This window comes from Varanus komodoensis, unplaced genomic scaffold (genome assembly GCF_004798865.1).
Source record: "Varanus komodoensis strain SLA01 unplaced genomic scaffold, ASM479886v1 scaffold7_3, whole genome shotgun sequence".
Classification (NCBI taxonomy): domain Eukaryota; kingdom Metazoa; phylum Chordata; class Lepidosauria; order Squamata; family Varanidae; genus Varanus; species Varanus komodoensis.
The window spans coordinates 9,634,491-9,656,422 of NW_025336480.1; the positions used below are offsets into that span (position 1 = coordinate 9,634,491).

Genomic DNA, 21,932 nt, shown 5'->3' on the forward strand with positions numbered 1-21,932 from the left:
ATTATCTGGACCCATTTCAGTCCGGCTTCAGACCTGGGTACGGTACTGAATCTGCCTTGGTAGCCCTGTACGATGACCTGTGCAGGGAGAAGGACAGGGGGAGTGCATCCCTGTTGGTTCTTCTGGACCTCTCAGCGGCTTTCGATACCATCGACCGTGGGATCCTTCTGGATAGGCTAGCGGGATTGGGGTTCGGAGGCACTGCTTTGCAGTGGTTCCGCTCCTATCTCAACGGCCGATTCCAGAAGGTAGTGCTGGGGGACTATGGCTCTGCGCCATGGCAGCTATGCCATGGAGTACCACAGGGCTCCATTTTGTCCCCTTTGCTATTTAACATCTATATGAAACCTCTGGGAGAGGTTATCAGGAGGTGTGGGCTGCGGAATCATCAGTACACTGATGATACCCAGCTCTACCTCTCATTTTCCACTAATCCAGGTGAGGCAGTGGCTGTGCTGAACCGGTGCTTGGCCGAGGTACTGGGCTGGATGAGAGCCAATAAACTGAAGCTCAGTCCAGACAAGACGGAGGTCCTGTTGGTTGGCGGATCGGGCTTCGGAGAGGGTGGATTTGACCTGGCCCTGAATGGGGTTGCACTCCCTTTTAGGGACAAGGTCCGCAGCTTAGGAGTAGTTCTCGACCCGGAGCTTTCATTGGAAGCTCAGGTGACAGCGGTGGCGAGGAGCGCTTTCCTTCAGCTTCGGCTGATTAATCAGCTGTGCCCCTACCTGGAGTACGACTGCCTGGCGATGGTGACACACGTGCTGGTGACTTCCCACCTTGGCTTCTGTAACGCGCTTTACGTGGGGCTTCCCTTGAAGACGGTCCGGATACTTCAATTGGTTCAAAATAGAGCTGCCAGGTTGCTGATGGGGACGGGGCGTTATGTTCACATGACTCCAGTCCTCCAACAGCTTCACTGGCTTCCCATTGAAGTCCGGGCCCAATTCAAGGTGTTGGTTATGACCTATAAAGCCCTTCTGGTTACCTGAAGGAGCGCTTACATCATATATGCCTGACTGCCCCTTGAGATCTGCGGGAGAGGCCCTTCTCCGGGAACCCTCCGTGAAAGAAATTAGGAGGGTAGGTACTCGGAGGAGGGCTTTCTCTGCAGTGGCCCCCAATCTATGGAATGTGCTCCCTAGAGAGGTCCGCCTGGCGCCGTCATTATTTGTTTTTCGGCCCCAGGTGAAGACCTTTTTATTTAAATGTCATTTTAATTGTTAACAATATTTACTTATTTATCTGGCCAGGGCAACTTCTTTTCTTTTCTTTTATAACTTTTCTAACTTCTTTTATATCGTTTATATTTTTATTTATTTTATATTGTTATTTTTTATTGTATTGTATTTTATTGTGTTGTAAGCCGCCCCAAGGCTTCGGCAAGGGGCGGCATAGAAATGTTCTAATAATAATGATGATGATGATGATGATGATGATGTCTCTGCTTTTTAGTATGCTGTCAAGATTTGCCATAGCTTTCCTCCCAAGGAGCAAGCATCTTAATTTCTTGGCTGGAGTCACCGTCTGCAGTGATATTGAAGCCCAAGAAAATAAAATCTGTCACTACCTCCATTTCTTCCCCATCTACTTGCCAGGAAGTGATAGGACCAGATGCCATGATTTTAGTTTTCTTAATGTTTAGTTTCAAGCCAACCTTTGCACTCTCCTCTTTAACCCTCATCAAGAGGCTCTTTCGTTCTTCTTCACTTTAGTTCCTCTTCATTAGAATGGCATCATCTGCATATCTGAGGTTGTTGATATTTCTTCGGGCTATCATAATTCAAGCTTGTGATTCATCTAGCCTAGACTTTCGTATGATGTATTCTGCATATAAGGTAAATAGGCAGGGGGACAATATACAGCCTTGCTGTACGCCGTTCCCAATTTGGAACCAATCAATTGTTCTATATCTAGTTCTAACTATTGTTTCTTGACCCACATACAGGTTTCTCAAGAAACAAATAAGATAGTCTGGTATTCCCACCTCTTTAAGAACTTGACAGGATGTCTGGCTCAAGATAGTGATAAAACCATCATGGTTATCAGGGACATTAAGATCTTTCTTATATAGTTCTTTCATGTAATTTTGCTACTTCTTTATAATCTCACCTGCCTCTGTTAGGTCCCTGCCATTTTTGTCCTTTATCATGCCCATCTTTGCATGAAATTCCCTTCATATCTCCAGTTTTCTTCAAGAGATCTCTACTTTCTTCAATTTAAGCCTGAACTTTGCAGTAAGAAGCTCATGATCTGAGCCACAGTCAGCTGCAGGTCTTCTTTTTACTGACTGGATAGACCTTCTCCATCTTTGGCTGCAGAGCACATAGTTAATATGATTCAAGTGTTGACCATCTGGTGATGTCCATGGGTAGACTCATCTCTTGGGTTGTTGGAAAAGTATGTTTGCTATAACCAGTATGTTCTCTTGACAAAACTCTGCTAGCCTTTGCCCTGCTTCATTTTGTACTCTAAGGCCAAACTTGTCTGTTATTCTGGTTATCTTTTGACTTTGTCCGCAACTGAGTGTCCTTTTGGCGTTGACTCAGTCACTTCACTCTGGCACTACTAGTACTAGCCTTTGCTTTTCCCCAGTAGCACACTGAACACCTTCTGACCTGAGGGGCTCATCTTCCGGTGTCATATCTTTTATCTTTATGATTCTGTACATGGGGTTTTCATGGCAAGGATACTGGAGTGGGTGGCTGTTTCCTTCTCCAGTGAATCACCTTTTCTCAGAGCTCTCTGCTATGACCTGTCCGTCTTGGGTGCCCCTGCATGGCATTGCTTATAGCTTCATTGCACTACGCAAGCCCCTTTGCTGGGCCCATGAAGGGGAATAGAAGAAATAAACAGTTAATAACTCTGTAGCATCTACCATAGTCTCATAAAGGTAGCACCTAAATTCAAATTTTATTTTTTGGGGTATTCATATTTAAATCAGGTTTTTTAATGTTGCCCAGAAGGCCCATTGTTGTTACGTGGTAGACCATACATACTAAACTTAAACAGACTAATAAGAAAAAAATATTCCAAAAATACTTCCCCGCTTTGCAGTAATACAAAGTCCATTAGTTTCATTATGCTTCCACTTAAATATTAATCTATATGACAGACTTTAAAATCCATATGCCAGTGAATAGGATTACTGAAGGTGCCTCTGTAACTCTGTTGTTGATTATAGAACAGTGTTTAGCAATGCTATCACTATTATCTACGATATAACCACAAGGACAAAAGTATAAATTCAATTACTAAATTAGAAAAATGCTGCAGTCTGAAAAAATATACAGTAAACATGAAGATTTTTGAAACAACTGACTTAGATAACAAGCAAACTGATGAATACCTGTAAAGGGATCCATATGCTATTTCTATCAGTTGATGTATTAACTGTATCAATATGAAGATGAAAATCTATTAAATTCTTTTTGCTTCTGAAAGGTTCGATGCCATACAATGAGTACATTACTAATGATTACTCAAAATCCCCTTGTAGGCAAGAAAAGACACGAATGCTCTGATAAAGGATACCATCAGTCCAAAATTTAAAACTATTAAATAGTAAAGGTCATTTCACTCCAAATGTATTCAATTCTCAGCCTCCTTAATTAGGATATCCCAATATCTTCTATCCAGAAACTGATTTAAGTTCTAAAATTATTAACTGTTCTATACATAAAAGTTATCAGGACCTTAAAATCTAAAATCTATGTTAAATACATGAGCAGCACAATAATCAGTTTCACAGCCATGAACATAAGGAACAGATATCAGACGAAAACCAAACTTATGAGGGCAAAACCATAGCACTAAAGAAAATTAAACAGCCTAAGAGAATAAGAACAGCTGTTACCTGGTTATGCTTTTCTGCTTGATATGCCTTTCTTATGGTGAATCTTCTCTAGTTGATGATATTGGACAAACCTGTGTGTCACACTAACTCCAGGAACAAGTCATGGTGGGTGGGTGGCTTTTCAGTTATCCTTGACAGAAGATTGCTCACTTGATATGTAGCAAAAAGATATGAAAACTGAATCTAAGACAGACAGGGAGGGGGAACATGTTGGGTCGGGTGTGACAGTAATAAACAGAAGCAAACCCAGCTGTTGCTTACCTTTCAGAGGGCAGCCAAGCTGGTCCCGCCTAACAAAGAGCAGGTGGCAATAAAAGTCCCAAGAATTAGGCAACATATGAAAAGGGAAATGTGATAGACAATCACAAAGTGCTTAGAGTGACTTAGGGCCAGGCCGATGACCCTGTAGAAAATCCAACTTGATGGACTGAAAGCCTGCTCAGCTTGAGAAGCACAAATCTCAGTAGATGATGCAATTTTGTAACAACTCTCTTTCTTGATGCTCCTGCCTGCAACTAACTGATATATTAGTTAGAAAATATATTGTGTTATGTAAAGCTTGTCTGAAACTTTTCTCATTTGGCTGCAACCAAGATAATGTCTTCTTTGCTTACATTTTGCATAATAAAGGTAATTGTCTAGAAATGTGACTTGATAGTCTGTCTACAAAGAAAATCAGGGTTGAGACAGGTAGGCAGCAGAGTTACATGGTTTAACTTTTTCAAGCTTTTTAAAAATAAGAAATAATATTATTTTAAAAAATCCATTTATGTTTTTAAAATACTGCAAGCTACTTCACGTTTAATAGATTTTTTAAAAGAAAGGCTTCAAACTGCCTCTATAAGGAAGAAATAATTTATTTGGTATATTAGCCGTTCTTTCCAGTTTAATCATGCAGTTTGTTTATTTGTTGAGTTTTTGACTTCTTCATTGTGCAAGCAAGGAAGGTGGCATTGTCTGCAACAACTGGAGTATCAATTGGTCTTTTGAATTCAAATACCAGTTGGTCATTTGAGCTGAATACCATGTAGAAAAACACAGAAATCCTAGCAATATGATATTTTGATACTGCATAAGATGTCTGCTGTAGCAGCACTTGCACTTCTCTAGTATGGTTGGGATTCTGGGTCTTCGGCCTGTTATTTGTTCTTCAGGGCTTTTGCTGTGGTTGCTGCCTTCCTTTATGGTCAATAAATATGTAGATATTTGGGTGAAGCAGTCTGAAGCAGTAACAGCACCAAGTAGCATGATCATTGCATGTTATCATGCTGTAGCCTGTAGTTCATGTCTGTGGAAGCTCTTTATATTACAGCAATTTGTAATATGCATCTTTAACTTTTACTCATATCCTGCTTTTGCAGTATTACAGTAATACAGCTTTCCCCATCCTGGTATGCTAGATTTTTTAAACAACAACTCCCAACATCCCCAACCATTGTCCATGCTTCCTGGGGCATCTGAAAGCTAAAGACTAAAAATATAGAGGGTACCTGGTTGGGGAATGCTGTGCTAGTACAAGAGGCCCTGGTTTCATTAACATGGGTAGTATAAAGAGGATAGATGTTGGAGTCATTCTATGTTTGCATGATACAGGCAGTGCTTTATACTATATAATGAATCAGTTGCTGAAAACATTCTGGTTATCTTGCTGTACCACCATACTTGCTGGCTGACCACAGGAATAGGCAAGTTTGGAGGGTCTAGAAGTCAATTTCCACCTCCCAGAATCAACCTCCACCTAATTTAGCAGGAGGAAAAGGGTAACACAAAAGGATTTGACTTTCCATATCCATGCAGCCTGTGAGCCTCATCCTACCTACCCTTGGGTTACTGTGTGATGCTAGTTCTTCCATCCAGTCCTGTTCACATTATGGCAATATTCAGCTGGCAATAGAATTGGACAGTGCATGAAGAAAGTAAGTGGGTGATAAAGTATCACAGAATGTGTTTTAATCTCATATGCCTTTGCAGCTGTTTTCTAGTGCTGAAATCTTACTGAGTGTTCACAGCCTATCTGTTCACTTACTAAGTGTTCATAGCCTATCTGTTCAGTATAGATTTTATCTTGTGCCTTTCTCTTCTTCATGGTCCTGTTTGTCTCTCAGCTTTACCCTAAAGCTTATATATCTGAACTACTACTTCTAGAAAAGAAGAGGTACAAGCAAAAAACTCATTCGTTCCTCCTCCCATGTAAAGAGTAGCAGAAGCTTTTGCAAAATGCTCCCCTTATGCATCTGAATTGCTTAATCTGTTTTCCCTGTAGTTTGGCTTAAATAACAGGCGAGTGGCTTATATGTATAATAAGAGGATGGTTGTGTCAAAGCCTATCTTCTTTACTTCCTCTTTTACTGCTTTGGGTGTCCAGGGAGTCAAATCCTATATTACTGTTTATACTGGGTATGCTTCACACTATGGTAAGAGACCATAGTGAGTTGGTTGCTTCATGAACTAATGATGCTGTTTCTGACAGACAATTGGGCTCAACCTGAGTTGTCCCCCTCCTTCACCCATGGTTGTTCTTCAGGTAAAAGGGTTGTCTTGCACCTTTCCGAACACATAGAGTCTCTGAACACGTAAAGATGCAAAGAAGATTCAGGTTCACCCCCCCAAAAAAAGGGGGGGGGAGGATCTTGCTCCATAGGGGATAATCTAGTGGCATTCTTTTTCATGAGCAAAAATCACTCATAACTTTGCTTTCAGCACTGATAACTGACAGGGGAAAACAAAATAAAAATAATTCAAAGTCACAGTCTATGATGGGCACCTGGTGCCCAGCACAATTGTCCAGGCCATGTTGCCTTTTCATACTTACAGAAGTACAGAACTAGAATTGAAATAATTTTTTAAATGATTTAGAGCACAATTTCTTCTCCCATCCTCTCCTCTGGTGGCTAATCAGTGATGATGCTTACAGCCTCTGACAATGGCATATAAGTGCTGAAGTGACATGCTGGAAGTGACTGCCAGTTTGGGGATTTGTTATTTTATTAATTAATTAAAATTTAATGCCGCCCCATAGTCTGAATGCTCTCTGAGTGTTTTACAAATTTAAACATCATATATACAACTGATAAAATACTCAAGTAAGCAATAAGACAATACACAGTACAACGGCAAACAGAGCAGCTATAATAATTGTAATCCCTCCAGTGCAGCAGCAATTTAAAACTAGCACAGCACATAATACAACAGTATTTAAAACTAGCACAAGACTTAACAATTAAATTAACTGGAAAATAAAATATTTCCATTTGTGATCCCTAAAAAAGCAAAGGGGAAAGAGCTGTAGCAAACCAAGGTTTATGGTTGTGCTGTTGGGCACAGAATCATAAACTATCACTCTAAAGTCCTGTTTGGGCACTTTTGGAGCAGCTGTCAATGGCAGGGCCTGGCAAGCTTCTTGGGAGTAGCAAAGATCCTTTAAGTGAGAGCGCAGAGGCTTGCTTGCTGCTTCCCAGGACCGAGGATGTGGTTAGTCACATTGGTTTTGGGTTGTCAGGGTAGCTTGTTGCCCACAAACAAGCCACAGTGTAGGAAATTGTCTGGGTTTGTACAACTTCACAACCCACTGTTTGTCTTCTATAATGGATTGCTGTATGAACCCAAGCCATTGTGAAGGATACATTAAAAGAGCACGTCTTGCATACATCAGTGTAGGCCCAATGATACTTTCAAACCTTGCTTAGATAAAAATATGGACTCTGAAATGTGTTGCTAACCAAGATTCTACTGTAAATTGTTCAGAGCCACATCGTACTATCTATCCAAAAATTCTATCTAGGAAAAATATTAACACCAGTAAAAAAAATGTACAAGGGGATAGTAATTTTTAGTGTCTGCAGAGACTGAATATCTATCGAAGATGCATTACCTCTGGATTTAGTCAGACTCCAACTTGGTACTCTCCACTCATGTTGGACTACAGCTGTCCAGTCCAGCACATCTGGAGGACACCAGATTGAGGAGGACTGGCCTAGAAGACCCCTATCAAATCTGTGATTATATGAATCTGAGTTTTAAGAATAGTTGAGCAACTGAGTGAGTTCTCAACAAAACTATTAAATTGTCTTTTCCAGAATATTTTAAGAAAAGATTGCAAAGCATCTATAGCATATAAGGCCAATCTTTTAATATATCTCCTGTGGATGTTGGTGTTTTGTTTTCCTGTCATGGTGTTAGTTGGGTCTGAAAAAGCTGTTGTGCTTTCCCTGGTTTACGGGGGATGTTTTTCAGTTCTCAAAAGCTTGCCTTGCCTGCTAGTAAGGTCTAGGAGGATTGTAACATCTAATCAGGAAATCAACTTTTGAAGTGTAGAACTGGAAGGTTATGAAGTTAAAGCCTTTACAGTCGAATGTTATACTTGCCAAACACACAATAGTAAGCAAAAGCACTGAGCCAGTTCTGTCTAAAGAATTGTGGGTTTCAGTTGTGTCAATCATCGTATCTCATTGTGAGTATATGCACAATTGAAAGAGGTGCAGTTTCAAATTCAGGCAATGTTTTCTATTTGCATTCAGTAGATTCTTAGGCAACTCATAACATTCTAGCACTTGAAGCAAACTGTCTGATACTGAGATGCAGTGTACTCCACGTTTTCCTGTCGTCTCATCGCCTTGTTTTCTTACATCCTCATACCTCAGCTGTCAGCCTGGAGCATGGACTTTAATGACAGCTTTCCTTTCCTAAGGTCTGTATTTGCCACTCTCAGAAAAACAAATTCGTATATTGATGTTAGTCTGCTGCTGTGACTACTGTCATTGCATGTCTGTAAAGCAAATCAGAGGTCCTGTGCCATCAGGGCAGATTTTCCAAAAATAAACATACCTTTTAGCTACCTATGAAGAACAATAGCTTAACTGGTATTGTACCATACTTTAGTTAATGCAGCATTTGTGTGTGACAGGAAACCCTCTGTAGGTGAAAGAATATAATTAGATGGCTATGGGAACAACATCATTGAATTTCTTGACTCTTATTCATTCAGGCACTCAACATAGTAGCACATTTTCATGGTCTCCTGCATTTTAATTTCCTCTTGTTAAAAAGGATTCAAAAGCTTAGTAATGAAAGAATATGATCTTTTGGGAAGCTTGTCACCTTAGTAGTGATTCTAATCTTTCTTTTTATTGCTTAAATATATAGCCCATATGGTTTTGCATAGCAGTTATATTAGTACCTATCAATATGCCTACCATCTTCCAGATCAGTTCATGCATTAGATGAAATATACTTTAGCCTATGAAAATTCGTGTGCAATAAAGAAATACGAATATATAAACACTGTTTGTAAACATCCAGGTAAGGGAGTATCTTGTAGGCACATGTATTCCAGAATAGTAGAAATTATTAACTTTATTTTAATAAATAGGCTGTCTTTATCAAATAGGCTTTGTAATTGTGATACGGATGTGTGTGTGCCTGGGGAACAGGCACTCAAATAGGGGTTATTACAGGCAGAGGGAGGGATGGGAGAGTAGAAGTGAACAGTACAGTGATATCTTTGAGCTGTCTCCTCTTAGTTGTCCAGAAAAGATAAGGGAAAAGACTACCAAGGGTGAAAAAATTGCGACAGAAATGTTTGAAAGTATTTTCCATTTAGAAATGATACTTGATTAATAATTCCAAAATCTGCCAAAATCAGAGTAATGGAAATACCCTCAAATGTGCACTTCAAAATGCCAGCTGTGTGCTTGTCTGCAGGTACATGGAACTCCTTAAATTCTATTTTTTTCAATTTTGTAATGTCCCAGCTACTAGTAATTAATTGTATAGCTCTAAGAATATGATGGTCCAGGAACATGGAAATGTATTTGTTATACTAACCATGTTATATGTAGCAATAGATGTGTGTGTGTGTGTGTCAGCACCATAGAGCCAAGTCTATGAAAACCAGGCACCTAAAACTGGCATGCATACCAAGAAATGCAACAGCTATACACCTCAGGATTCTGTGGTCCTTAATATGTATTAATTGATTTTAATTAACTGGAATGTATCCATGTGATTGGAGCCTGCATTTGCATCTTCAGTCAGCAGGTGGCAGATTTCCCCAACCAGCACATAGTTTTGCTGTTGCTACCTTGTGAAGTGAGGTTAGTAGGCCATGAGATGATATTGTATGATGTCTTCCTCCTTTTACTGTGGGGGAGTCTTCCGTTAAGGAAATGCAATGGGCACAGACTTCAAGGAGCTGGAGCTATAAGGGTACACCAGTGCACAGGTGCCAGCAGGAACGGCTTTACTGAGATGGTGCTGAGAGATGCATAAGTTTGCTTGAAGGCTTCTATGCATCATACTTGGGGTTATTCCAACCTGTCTGAAGCTACCTCCATTCACTAGGAACTAATTTAAAATATGGTTAAATCATGGAACATTTTATATGCAAAGCAGTTTCAGTGAACTTTCAACACCCTCACTGTATTCATATTCCACTGTCAAACCATTGTCACATCCACAGATTTGATAGTTACCAAAAGTGGTTGATCAAAAAAAGCCATTTTGTTTGCATCCCATGGTGGAATGTTGAGCATCTTCTTACATAGTTATGCCTAACCATTTTCAAAGGCTAAAGCGGTATCAGGCATTTCTGATGAGAGGATCAGGTATTGGAGAGATTAGTTTTGCTATTGGTTGAATTTGGGTCTATTTGTATATTTTCGTTATTTTATTAATGGATGTGTTTAATTTTTACCCACCCTAGGAGTTTTTTTTTAATGAAAGGCAAGATATAAATGGCAGTACCAAGTAACTGTTACTTCCATAATAAACTTTTGAAAGAGGAGAATTGTACTGCCAATATATAGTGAGCAGCAAGGACTGAAATAGTGGGTTGTCCAGCATCACTTGGTGTGTTATGAACTGGGACTTGAACTTTGAATTCAACTTTGACACTGAATCACACTGGTATTAGCAGTGAATGAATTATAGAAGTAGAGGAGCTACCTGTTTTTGTTTTTCTTAAGTATAATTGTGAATGCTTGGTATAATTATGGAGTAATTTTTTCTGTGTAACCCAGAGTTATAAAGGCTGTGTCTCATAAAAGGAGGTGAAAATAAACATTCTCGAGAAGGATTAGTCTCTGAGCTGTAGAAAGCCTGGGGCCTACAAAACAAAAAGCAACTGTGGTCCAAGAAATGTATCTGGCAAGTAGCCCAGCAGAGCTATTTCAGAGAGTAAAGAGCTGGCATGGTAGTCTTGAGCAATTTTAGGATTTATTTCTTTAACTGATGAGGGCAGAAAGTGAGGGAAAATGGGTGGGAATTGGAGAATCTCCTTTATGAATTGAAGACAGAGTGGAAATACAGTCTACATTCTTGTATTTGGTTTAGAGTTTATAACACAGCAGGCAGCTGAACAAATGTGCTAGAAGTATAATTGTAGGAAGAATGTTTGAGACAGGTAATACTCTGGCCTGGACAGGTCAAAACTGCCCATGTAAACATCTCTTTAGTAGATTATCACTTTTGTATCACTTTTCAGATATTCAAGGTTGAATATATATATTATATTATACTAAGTAAACATAGTTTCAGCCTTATGTTTCTGCTCATTTTTACAACATCATGTTACAGAATTATCATGGCACTGTAGTTCAGCTCTGAAGTCAACATGGTTGAGTAATAAATATGAGATATAGTGAATATAGGTTGAAATATGGGTTTGGAAGAGATGTTAAAATGAAAGGCAGTACAATGCTTGCTTTTATCAAATAAGGGCATCATTTTAAGCCTAATTTTACTTTAGAGATTTATTAGTCTGTTCTTTTGTGTATAATACCTTGCTTTAGCTTGTTCACACTAACACACAAAATCTATTTGGTGCCACATTCCCCATCACAGACATTGAAACCACTGCTTTATGATCATGAGACAAAAAGAGCCTTGATGGAAGAATCTTCTATGGCCTGAATTGTTTCAGTGAAAAAAAAAATGTAACCCTTGTCAATTTTATGTGTGGTGTAAATATAGTAAAAGTTTTCCCAATAGCTACACAATATTTGAACTTAAATGCTTACTTAAGGGCAAATTAAACTACCCATAGAATATAGTTTAAGTGTTGTATTGAAACACATTTATAGCTTTATGTGGAAATTATTTCAGTGAAGTATTTGTAAAAATGGAAAGAGTTGAACCTTGAGTTTTGCAGGTTTAACTTTCACGAATTTGATTATTTGTCAGTTTGCCATCAATAATTAAATGGGATTATTTTTGGACTTTTGCGGCCTGTTTTGGAAAATCGTCCTCACTATAAGGAGAGGAAGGACCTCCAAAACATGCCTTCTTGCCCTGTGCATCTTGAGAGGGACATCCCACCAGCATTTCCTTAGTGCAAAAATAATGCACTGGTGAATGAAAAGGAGAGTGGGGAGTAAGAACATAAAACTGTAATAAATGAAGAAGAGGAGCCATGCTGGATCAGACCAATGTCTGAGAGAGAGAGAGAGGGAGATGCAATCCAGTACATGTATGGTCAAAATTATTAACAGTTAAGGTTGGGGAAGGGCTGCCTAGAGAAATTTGTGGTTTTTCCACTTTCATTGGGTTCTTGCACCTCTAACCCCCATGAATATGTGGCACCGACTGTACTTTCTTGTGATCCTAGTTTGCAATAAACAAAAAATGACTATACCGGAAAGAACATACCATTTTTGGAAAAAATACCCAAAGAAAGCAGGCCTTTCTGTTGGAATTTTATATCAATAGCTGTCTTTTCTTTTTCTGAGAAAACTGTAACACCTTCACTCTCTGCACTGCTTTTTGGTTCCATTTTAAGTTGACATAAATGTGGATCATAAGGACTAGCTGAACATTCTGTTTCACCAAAGTACAGGTGTGGGTCTGTGGACACAGGTGGGCTACCTTGGCAGGAGTGTACTGTTGCCCTTGTGCTCCACTTGTGGGATAGCCACTGTGTGAACAGAATGATGGACTAATGGACCATTGGTCTGATCTAGCACAGCAGCTCTTATGTTCTTGTGATTGTCAGTGAAACAAACAGTAACCACAGTCTTAGTTTCAGTTTATCTTCAATTTGTTATGCAAGAATGTTAGCAATGCAAATAAATAGTGGAATTGTTGCAGTAGCTCTTTCGGTTGAGCAAACAAGTGGTATTCACTCACATAATTCATTGATGAACACAGTCCAGTGCGTTAGGTTGTAGATGTAGCCTTACTGATTGTTGCCCAAGAAGCATCCAAAAGGGAAAGATGACCAATTTTCCAAAAGAAAAATCCTTACCAAATATACCTTTATTAGACCAACTTAATTCTACAAATAATGTGCAAACTTTCAGGATCTTGAGAACTCTTCTTCGGATGAGATGTTACAAAAAACAGGTGGAGTGGAATAGGAGTAAAGAAAGGCTGATTTGGGGTCTATCACATAGTTAAAGTGTTAGGATGAAGTAAGGGGTGAGAATTTATAGAGATTGCAAACCTCTGGGTGATGTGAAGGATTCAGATTGGACCTGGATATATTCCCAGCATCCATGACTTTTGACATCTTCCACAAATTTAATAAGGTTTTGCAGCTTTTGCCCTTCATGGTACTTCTGAAGTTAACATCCATGTTTGAATAATGCACTGTACACGGAACTGCCTGTGAAGACTGCTCAGAAATGTGAACTGGTTCAAAATAATAAGACTAGGACTGAGCTAATTTCTTTAGTGTTTAAATATCTGACTTTGATTTTGTTTGTTGGAATGCTGATTTTGACCTTAAACCATGCTTCTGCATGAATCTGCCCGGTTATTGATTTTTAGAAGGCCTGCTCAGGATGTCACTTCAGCCAGAAGTGAATGTTGTGACTGATAGGAACAAGACCTTTGCTGGATGGCATCCTGCCTATTTAGCTCTCTAGAATAACTTGACTGGCACAAAATACTGTGGGTATATAAACACTAATGGTAGTATAAAAGTTTTTAACTTTTTAATTTCTTGATTAGTGGCTAGTGCTTAATCATAAACTTCTGAATTCTGCATCTGTTGAATGTTTTATTTTGGAAATCCTATGATCAATGGATATCATAATCTGTAGATGGATGTATCAGGCATATAGTTACTAAAACATGCAATACTAGGATAAAAGATAATAGGCATTTCTATGTTCTCACATTCAGTATTGTAGAATATCCACCTTATTTATATATGCATCCCTGTATGATTTTCCAATATTTAGTTTTGTATTATTATGCACATATCAAATGGAATAACCAGAACTCCATGCTATACATAGGCAGTCTTGCTTCCTACCTGCCTTTGTGATTACATAAAGAGGCCTACAAGTATATGCCAGGTTCTTACCTAATGTGCTAATGGAAAGCCAATTAATTCTCAGCAAGAGAATTTATTCCTTCCCCATCCTTGCCTGCTTTCTTTTTTAATTTAAGCAGTCTGACATTCTGGGCAATCTGTTGTAAGCTGGCTCTCGAAATTACTATCCAAATTTGGAAACTTCCTAATGTCTTTGGAACATTTTCATTAATTCGCATCTGCTCTTTAGCAGAAGTGTTCAGAAAAATGCTGCTTTCAGATTCTGCCTCTGAGCTCAGTGCTTATGTTCAGTTTTGATTTTCTTTTTATAAAAATATAGATTTACACATTGTTTTTTTGAAATAAGCAAAAATGGAGTTGAGACATACTTTTTCTCTGATGAAGAAACCATCAGTGCCATGCTATAGTAGCATGTCATTTGAAACAGAAGCAATAATGCACATCTGAAAACACAGGCTTTTAAATAGCAGTCATCCACAGCACTCTGCTTCTGATCTAAATATTTTATTACTCAGATTGAATTACAGGGAATAATTTGAGGTGGAGATCTCCCCCACCACGTATTTTTCTGTTAATTATTTGTATTACTCTGAACAACTTGTATTAATAAATGTTGCATTATAATATGATAGTAATAAATATTTCTGGTTGCATTATAATAGGATAGTAATAGATATTTCTGAGTGCAGTTGCATGCAGATGTGCTTGCATGCATTTTTGGTATGGCAGTAGAAACTAGTGCTGGAATACTTTTATTTTCTATCCATCCATGAAATGACAGATTAATTTTGAGATACTGCTTTACCTTTGATGGCAAAAACAGTAGAACCTATGCCTGTGTAGCTAGAATGATATCCTAAGCTTGGAGATTGGAGAGAATCATGCAGGCCTGCCACAACTGCCATTTCCCTCTTCCCTTCATGAAAATCAAGATTGTACTAACAATTAACAAACAGTTATTTATTATTGGATTAGCAACCAATATATGTTTATTGGCACAAAACTTTAAAACGTGTGCTAATGTAGGCCTCTCCCTACTCCTGTGTTGTGCCGTTTCTGTCTTGCTTAGTCTTGTCTGCTCCAGCTGTCAGCTGGTCTCTCCAGAACTGCTAATCAATTTAAGAGCATGTGAGATGATAATGATTCAGCGTAGTGCCTAGCACATGTTCTTCACCTGTGCTACTTATTGACACCTTCTCCCTATAATGTATGTAGAGCTATTCTGATGTCCTTCAGGTACTGTGCGAGTGTCCAAGTTGGTTATGTTCATTCAGTGAGTGTACCTTGAACTGCTGCAGAGGTGTAGATGGCTGCTATAGCACCATAATTGAGTTTGAAGATGGATTATTATGCAAATTCTAGGACTCTTCTGAATTCCCTTGTGAACTGTAGTGTTTGTATGGATAATTACAAGGTGAAAATAGAAAATTTTTCATTTGTATGGCCATGGAAAAGAAAAAAGTAAATTAACACAACAATGGTGATATGCTATGGTTGCAAAGTTTTCTTAAAATTTGACAAGCAATCTTCTGAAAAAAGAAAGATTCTCTTGCATTTTTTTTTGTTTGGCTTGACTCTACTTAATGAGTGATCATGTTTCCTGGAAATATGTGGATAGGGTTTTTTACATTTCTACTTTTGCATTGCTGTAAGATACATCTGTGATTCTCCAACTGTGCCCTTCCAGTTGTTGCTGGAATGTAGTTTCCATCATCCTTGACTGTTGGTTAGGGTGGGGTTGACAGGAATCATATCTGGATGGCCATAGTTCACTTTGCTGTCCAGAAGTGAACATGTGAATGGATCTGCAGCCATCTTGCCCCATAAAAGATGGAAAAGAGTATAATAGCAAAAGAGTGTGGAAAATTGGCTGTGCTAATTAAAATGTGCTTGCTGTCAAGCTGAAATGTATGACTATCCAGAGCATAATTCTTTATTTCAGTGAAAGGTAGATGGCTTCAAGAATGAAATGTTTTGAGAGTAGGATTTGGTGTACACATTTAACCTTCGGGCTGGGCAACTGTTTTGAGTATTAGACTGCAATCCCATACAGACTTACCTGGGAGTAAGCCTCAGTGAATATGGTGTGAATTGCTTCTAGTAAAAAATACATACCCTGTTTTTAGCTTACATGTGTTTGGCAGTAGGGTTTATTTTGCATTTGGCTTAAAAATTTTTAACTTGTGTTGTACTTTCTCAGTCAGTTAAATAATGTCAAGAACGAAACCATCACGCATGACTTAGATTTAAAATCCTATTTAGCATCCCTTTTCTCCTTCTTTCTTTCTAGCTTCCGGCTGACCTTACGAAAATGCACCTCACAGATGGTCAGCATCCACAGGTGACACATGTCCCTTCAAGTCAATCTGGTTGCAGCATTGCAAGTGATTCTGGGAGCAGCAGTTTATCTGACATCTACCAGGTAATTTTAGTTTAATTTTTAGTTTAAAATCCAGTTCACCTTTTTATGTTTGTATAAAAGAGAGATGACCTAGCTATTTAGAAACATAAGATGAGAAGAGTCTTGCAGGATCAAAGCAAAGGCTTTGCTAGTCCAACATTTTGCTCACACAGTGGCCATTCAGCTGCCTGTGTTGCTGGTAGTCCATGAGTGCAATAGCACCCTTCTGCTTGAATTCCCCAGCAACTGGTACACAGGACTGTACTGCCTCTGATAATGGAGGAAATATATAGCTGTCATGCCTACTAGCCATTGATAGCCTTATTCTCCATAAATATTTGAAAAACTAAATTCTGGGAGAGGAGTGGGCCCTTATGGTCATCTAGATGCTTTGGCCTAACAACTCTCATTGTACCTAGTCAATGTAGCCAAATCTTGAGAGATTAAGAGAGATACAGGCAAAAATATTAGGAGGGCCTGTGCTAGCAGAAGTGTTGCTTGTCCAGTTGATGCCACAGTTTGTAAGAATTTCATAACAGCATTAATAAAATGCTAGCCGGGTAAGATTCTGCAGTATTTTGAAGATTTGTAAGATAAGGGTATCACATTCCTTAGTACAAAAATCGTGTGATCATTGCAGTCAAAACTGTGCCCAGCATTCATTTACAAAATTCTAACACATGGTCTTTGTTTCTGAGCATGCTGTCAGTCAGTAGAATTGGTGGTGGACAAGGAGGGAAAAGGGTCGCTTTGTCCTCCCCATAGTCTTCCACCCATAAAAGTCAAAGCAAAGTCAGGAGGAGGACTGTAGTGCAAGGAAGTAAGTAACTGGTGGCAGCTCTTTGCTAGCTTTGAAGTATGAGCTGAGTAAGAAGGTTGGGTGGGATAAACTTGAAACAAGATAGCTTCGTTAGCTGCTTGGGTAGTGTTGAGACAATCGCTGATTAGAAGTTTCTTTTCACATGACAACTAAACAGACAGACTGGGACTTAGGCTATGGACCTTATGTCTGTGGACTAGGGGACATGATACAATCATAGCTGGCCAGTGAGATATCATTAGTATTACATTACAATGTGTGTCCTCTTTGAAAGAATATGAGATTACTTGCAAGGTTACTCTCATCACCATTTCCTTCTCACGACAACAATCCATGGAGGCAGGTTAGTCTGAGAGAATGAATGGCATGGCTGCATGGGAAATAGAACCTAGCACTGTACTCTAGCCGCTACGCCACTTGTTTATTAGTTTATCCAACCCTTTGTAGACCATCACAATGGCCATGTGGTTCTCTGGACAGTTCTAAGGTTTATATGGACACGTAACACTGGTCAAACCGAAAAGGAAGAGAGCTCTGCACTCCCACCCATGTATTCCTGTGTGTTGTAAATGACTTGCAGTGGCTTGCGCAGTGCCATATTGGCTTACTCCTGTGTTCTACTGTGCTAAAAGTAAGCTTGGAAAGAGTTTGGTTTGAACTGATTAGCTCTTGTTACATTGCAAGCAGGGATTAAATATCTTGGAGTGGAAACTAAATCTAGGAGGGCTTTAATGTGAAACTGATGAGGTAATAGATAATAATAGTTTGAAAGAACAGAATTTTATATTAGTTCCATTAGAGCTCCACAGTTTAGTCAATCGTGAGCTGTTTGTACTGTAGCAAGGAATAGGAACACTACCTACCTAGTAAAAATAGACTTGACTTTACCGATTCAGGCACAATTTCTATCATTTGTTATTGAGGATCTTCTGTGCAATTTTCAGGGTTTAGGCTCATCTACACATTGCTAGGAGACAAAGCAGCATGAATCCTGATAAACTCCAAAGCCTCCTTGTCTTGCTGATGGTGTCTTACAAAGAAAGGTGTCTTTCATGAAAGAATGTATGGCACAACCAGTGTAAAAAAGTTGGATCAAAATTGTTATGAGCAGAGAGAAGAGAATCCCAGAGTCAGTTATTTAAAAGAAGGGCTCAGTAAACTTGTAGAGTGCCTGCTCTGCATGCAGAAAACCTCCAGGTTCCCTTCCTGGCGTATGCAGCTGTAGCTGGGGTGTTGAGCTACTGCCAGTCAATATTGACTGTGTTGAACTAAGATGGACTGGTTGTTTGACTTAGTATAAGGCAGGTTCCTAAAATCCTGTATGCTTTGCCACAGTTCTTCTTGTGTGGATTGAAGTGAACTTTTAAAAGTGAATAATGCGTTGGATCAAATTCTGCAAAATGCCAGCTTTCGGTAGCTTTTAGCTGTGTGGTAGGTCCCATATTATCAGCCCCCTGGCCAGGCTGGGAAGCGGTCAGGTAGAGGAATGGAAGAAGACTGCATTTTTGTGAGCATAAAAAACATTCCAAAATAACATTTACATAGATGACTGCATACTTTGAATTCAGAAGCAAAGGCCTCACGTTTCTAAGCTGTCATAATTTTGGAATTGTTCTAATAATTCATAGAGTGTCATGCTGTTGGTAAAAAATGGCCAAACCAAGAAATGTGTTCCTATCTGGTTCCATTGTGCGTTTTAGATAGGGTTCAGTCCTATTTTTCCTGATAATAAAGGATTCATCAAGGTTAAAGTGTGTGATAACAAGTCTACAGCTGAAGTCCTCTGCATGCTTGCTTAGTGGAAAGTCATAGTGAAATTTGTTAGACTCAAACTAGGCATAGAATCCAGTGATAAGACAATATTTATTAGATTGCAAGTCTTCCATAGATTAACTTTGGATTTCTATTATTACATTGAAAACAATTCATTCATGTTTAAATAATCCTACCTCTGTTGACTTCAGAGGGTTTAAACTGCAGCTGCTTCTTTTATCAATTTTTAATTTTACAAAAAGAAATTACAATACAACTTAAAAAGAAAACATACAATTAAAGCCATATTATAATATAACAAAACCATGCATCCTACTACCGGGACCATTAGATACTTATTAATTCATTTGCTCGTTCAGGAGGCTCTGTGCCCCTTCCAAAATTGTAATTTTGTAATGGTTCACATCCTTTCTCTTTTATTAGCACGTACTCAATAAAGAGTCCCCAAATATCTTCAAAACTATTCTTATCTATGTAGCCTTTTTATTTCTCATATCACAAGTTAATTTATCATTAATAGCTATCTTCCAAACTTCTCTGTACCAATCACTCAGTTGATAACAAATGTGTTAATTCTGTACAGTGCTGTTTCCATTGTTCTCTGCCAATTATTGACAATAATGCAATATTGCCTTACTCTTATTCCTTACTCTTACTTTTATGCTCTATTTAATTTCTATACTGCCCGTAGCTGAAGCTTAGATTTTCTATAGAAATAGCTTAAGTTTGGATATATGTGCTTTTTGTTTATATTAACTTCTTCATGGTTTGCCACAAGAGATATATACTTTCAAGTAGTTTATCAGTACACTGATTATAATTCTTGTAGATTAAAATCTTTTGTAGCATTTTCTAAAAAAATCCTAGCTAAATGCCTATATCCGAATAAGAATGTTGCTACTCTAGTAACTCTGTTGTGAAAAATTGTCCTCTTTTCCCCGTATATGAATTAGGATATTAATTTTATATAAGTCTGTGTTGTATATTCATTCAGATAAACTTCCAAGGGCCAGTCCTATTCAAAATTTGAAAAGCTGATTGATTTTGGATAGAAAAGCCAAAAAAGACTGATTAACCCTTTCCTCATCTGTTCCACTGCCTTCCTGGTGCAGTTCCAGGATTCCCCCAACAGGATTCCAGGCACATGTTTAATTTCGGAGATGAACACTTAAAAGGATGAAAATATTGGAGTGCAGGAAATCTTGGTGAGAAAACAGCAGGCTTCAAAAGGCAAAGCCCCTTTGTTGCTTCACTCCTCCAGATTACTTGTTCCTGAAACAGCTTTTGTCTAACGAAAGTGGGTGACCAGGGTTTGTTAAATGAATATTGTATTGTTTAGCCTCATCATTACCTTAGAGAACTAATTCTTAATATTGTAGAGTAAGCCATACAATTCTTTTCATATACGGTAGATTCTATAAAAGCCAACTTAATCATTTCACATCTGTTTTAGTCTGTGTCTAAGCACATCTTGGAAGCTATTTTCATCATTGATCCACCATGGTTTAATAATTAATGTTCCCAAAAGTATTTAAGTGACAATAGATGACCTTGTCATGTTGTATATGTATTGTTTTGGCATCTTTTCCTACAGTAGATTATATTCCCTGTTATAATGTTTATGTCATCATGTGACACAGTGTGTGTGTGTGAGAGAGAGAGAGCACAAGTTAGATGAAAAATGCTACATGGTAAAAGTCATTTCATCAGGTTGTTTGTTTTGGAACCTAACTATTGTTATAGCATGCACGGTAAGTTAACAGGAAAGACAGACAGACAGAAGTAATATTAAACTCAATGAGACTTGCTCTATTCAAGTTCCATTAAACAATTCAATTGAAGTTTAATTGTGCATTCATATTTGCTTTAAAATATTGTACATCCTATAAACTATTAATGCAATCCTTTTGTGTGTTGGGTTGCATGTGTGAGTGTATGCTCTATTAAAAAGTGACTCATCTCACACAGACTGCTGGTGAGAAAGAGTATTAAAAAATCACATATGCAGTCACATATCTTCCTTTGGTGTGCATTCAGGACATCAGTTTTATAATCAAAAGCTGCTTTATTGTGTTTACAGATTTGGAATAACCAATCCATTAAATGGGTTGATGGGGACTGTCCATATGGGCAAGGGTAGTGGTAATGGTAACTGTTGAAAGCATCATTCCATTCTGTTCCTTAAAGAAGCAGTCATCAAACATTTTGATTTTATTTTAAAATTCCTCCCCATCTTCTTTCAAGCAGGATCATTTTGGCTCTAGACACCACTACCAAGATCAGTTGGGAGCATTTCCAAAGTCGTGGGATGATCTCTCATCTTTCCACACTAATCAAGTGCCATTGCTGTTCATTAGATGTATCTCCTTTCAGTGGAAGGCTGGAGGGTTTTCTGATTCCATACCATGAAGTCTTTTCTGGTTGCCCATATTATAACCGCCAGCTCATTACTAAAGAAAAGCTAGAGCTAGACTACTCCTGTTGAGAGTAAGCAGCTACTATAAAAAAGAAAGGGATAGTAAATGAGTGAAAGAGGTTAAAAACTATACTTGACATGACTAGCAAATTGGTCTGTGGTACGTGTGCCTGGCAATGAAGAACAATGACCTATGGCTTCCATCTTGTATATTATAGTATTTAATATTTCATATTGGCTCTCAGTCTCTTTGTGGGTTATGATCTATGAGGAGCTACACTGGATATGTTTTTTTATGCCCAGTTGTAAGACTTTCAAGGGGGGCCCCTTCTGTTGGTCCCATCGCAATGTTTGGTGAGGGCATGAAGGAGAGCTTTCTCATTGGCTGATCCT

The 21,932-nt window shown here is 38.6% G+C and overlaps 1 protein-coding gene across 6 annotated transcripts in view; it reads left to right on the plus strand.

Moving 5' to 3' along the window:
- Positions 1–21,932, plus strand: part of RAPGEF6 (Rap guanine nucleotide exchange factor 6) — a 176,861-nt gene that overhangs the window by 98,168 nt on the left and 56,761 nt on the right. For all 6 annotated transcript variants that reach the window (XM_044454498.1, XM_044454502.1, XM_044454500.1 and 3 more), the window contains exon 7: positions 16,420–16,551. In XM_044454498.1, the coding sequence (XP_044310433.1) occupies positions 16,420–16,551 (132 nt within the window). The remainder of the gene's footprint in view (positions 1–16,419; positions 16,552–21,932) is intronic.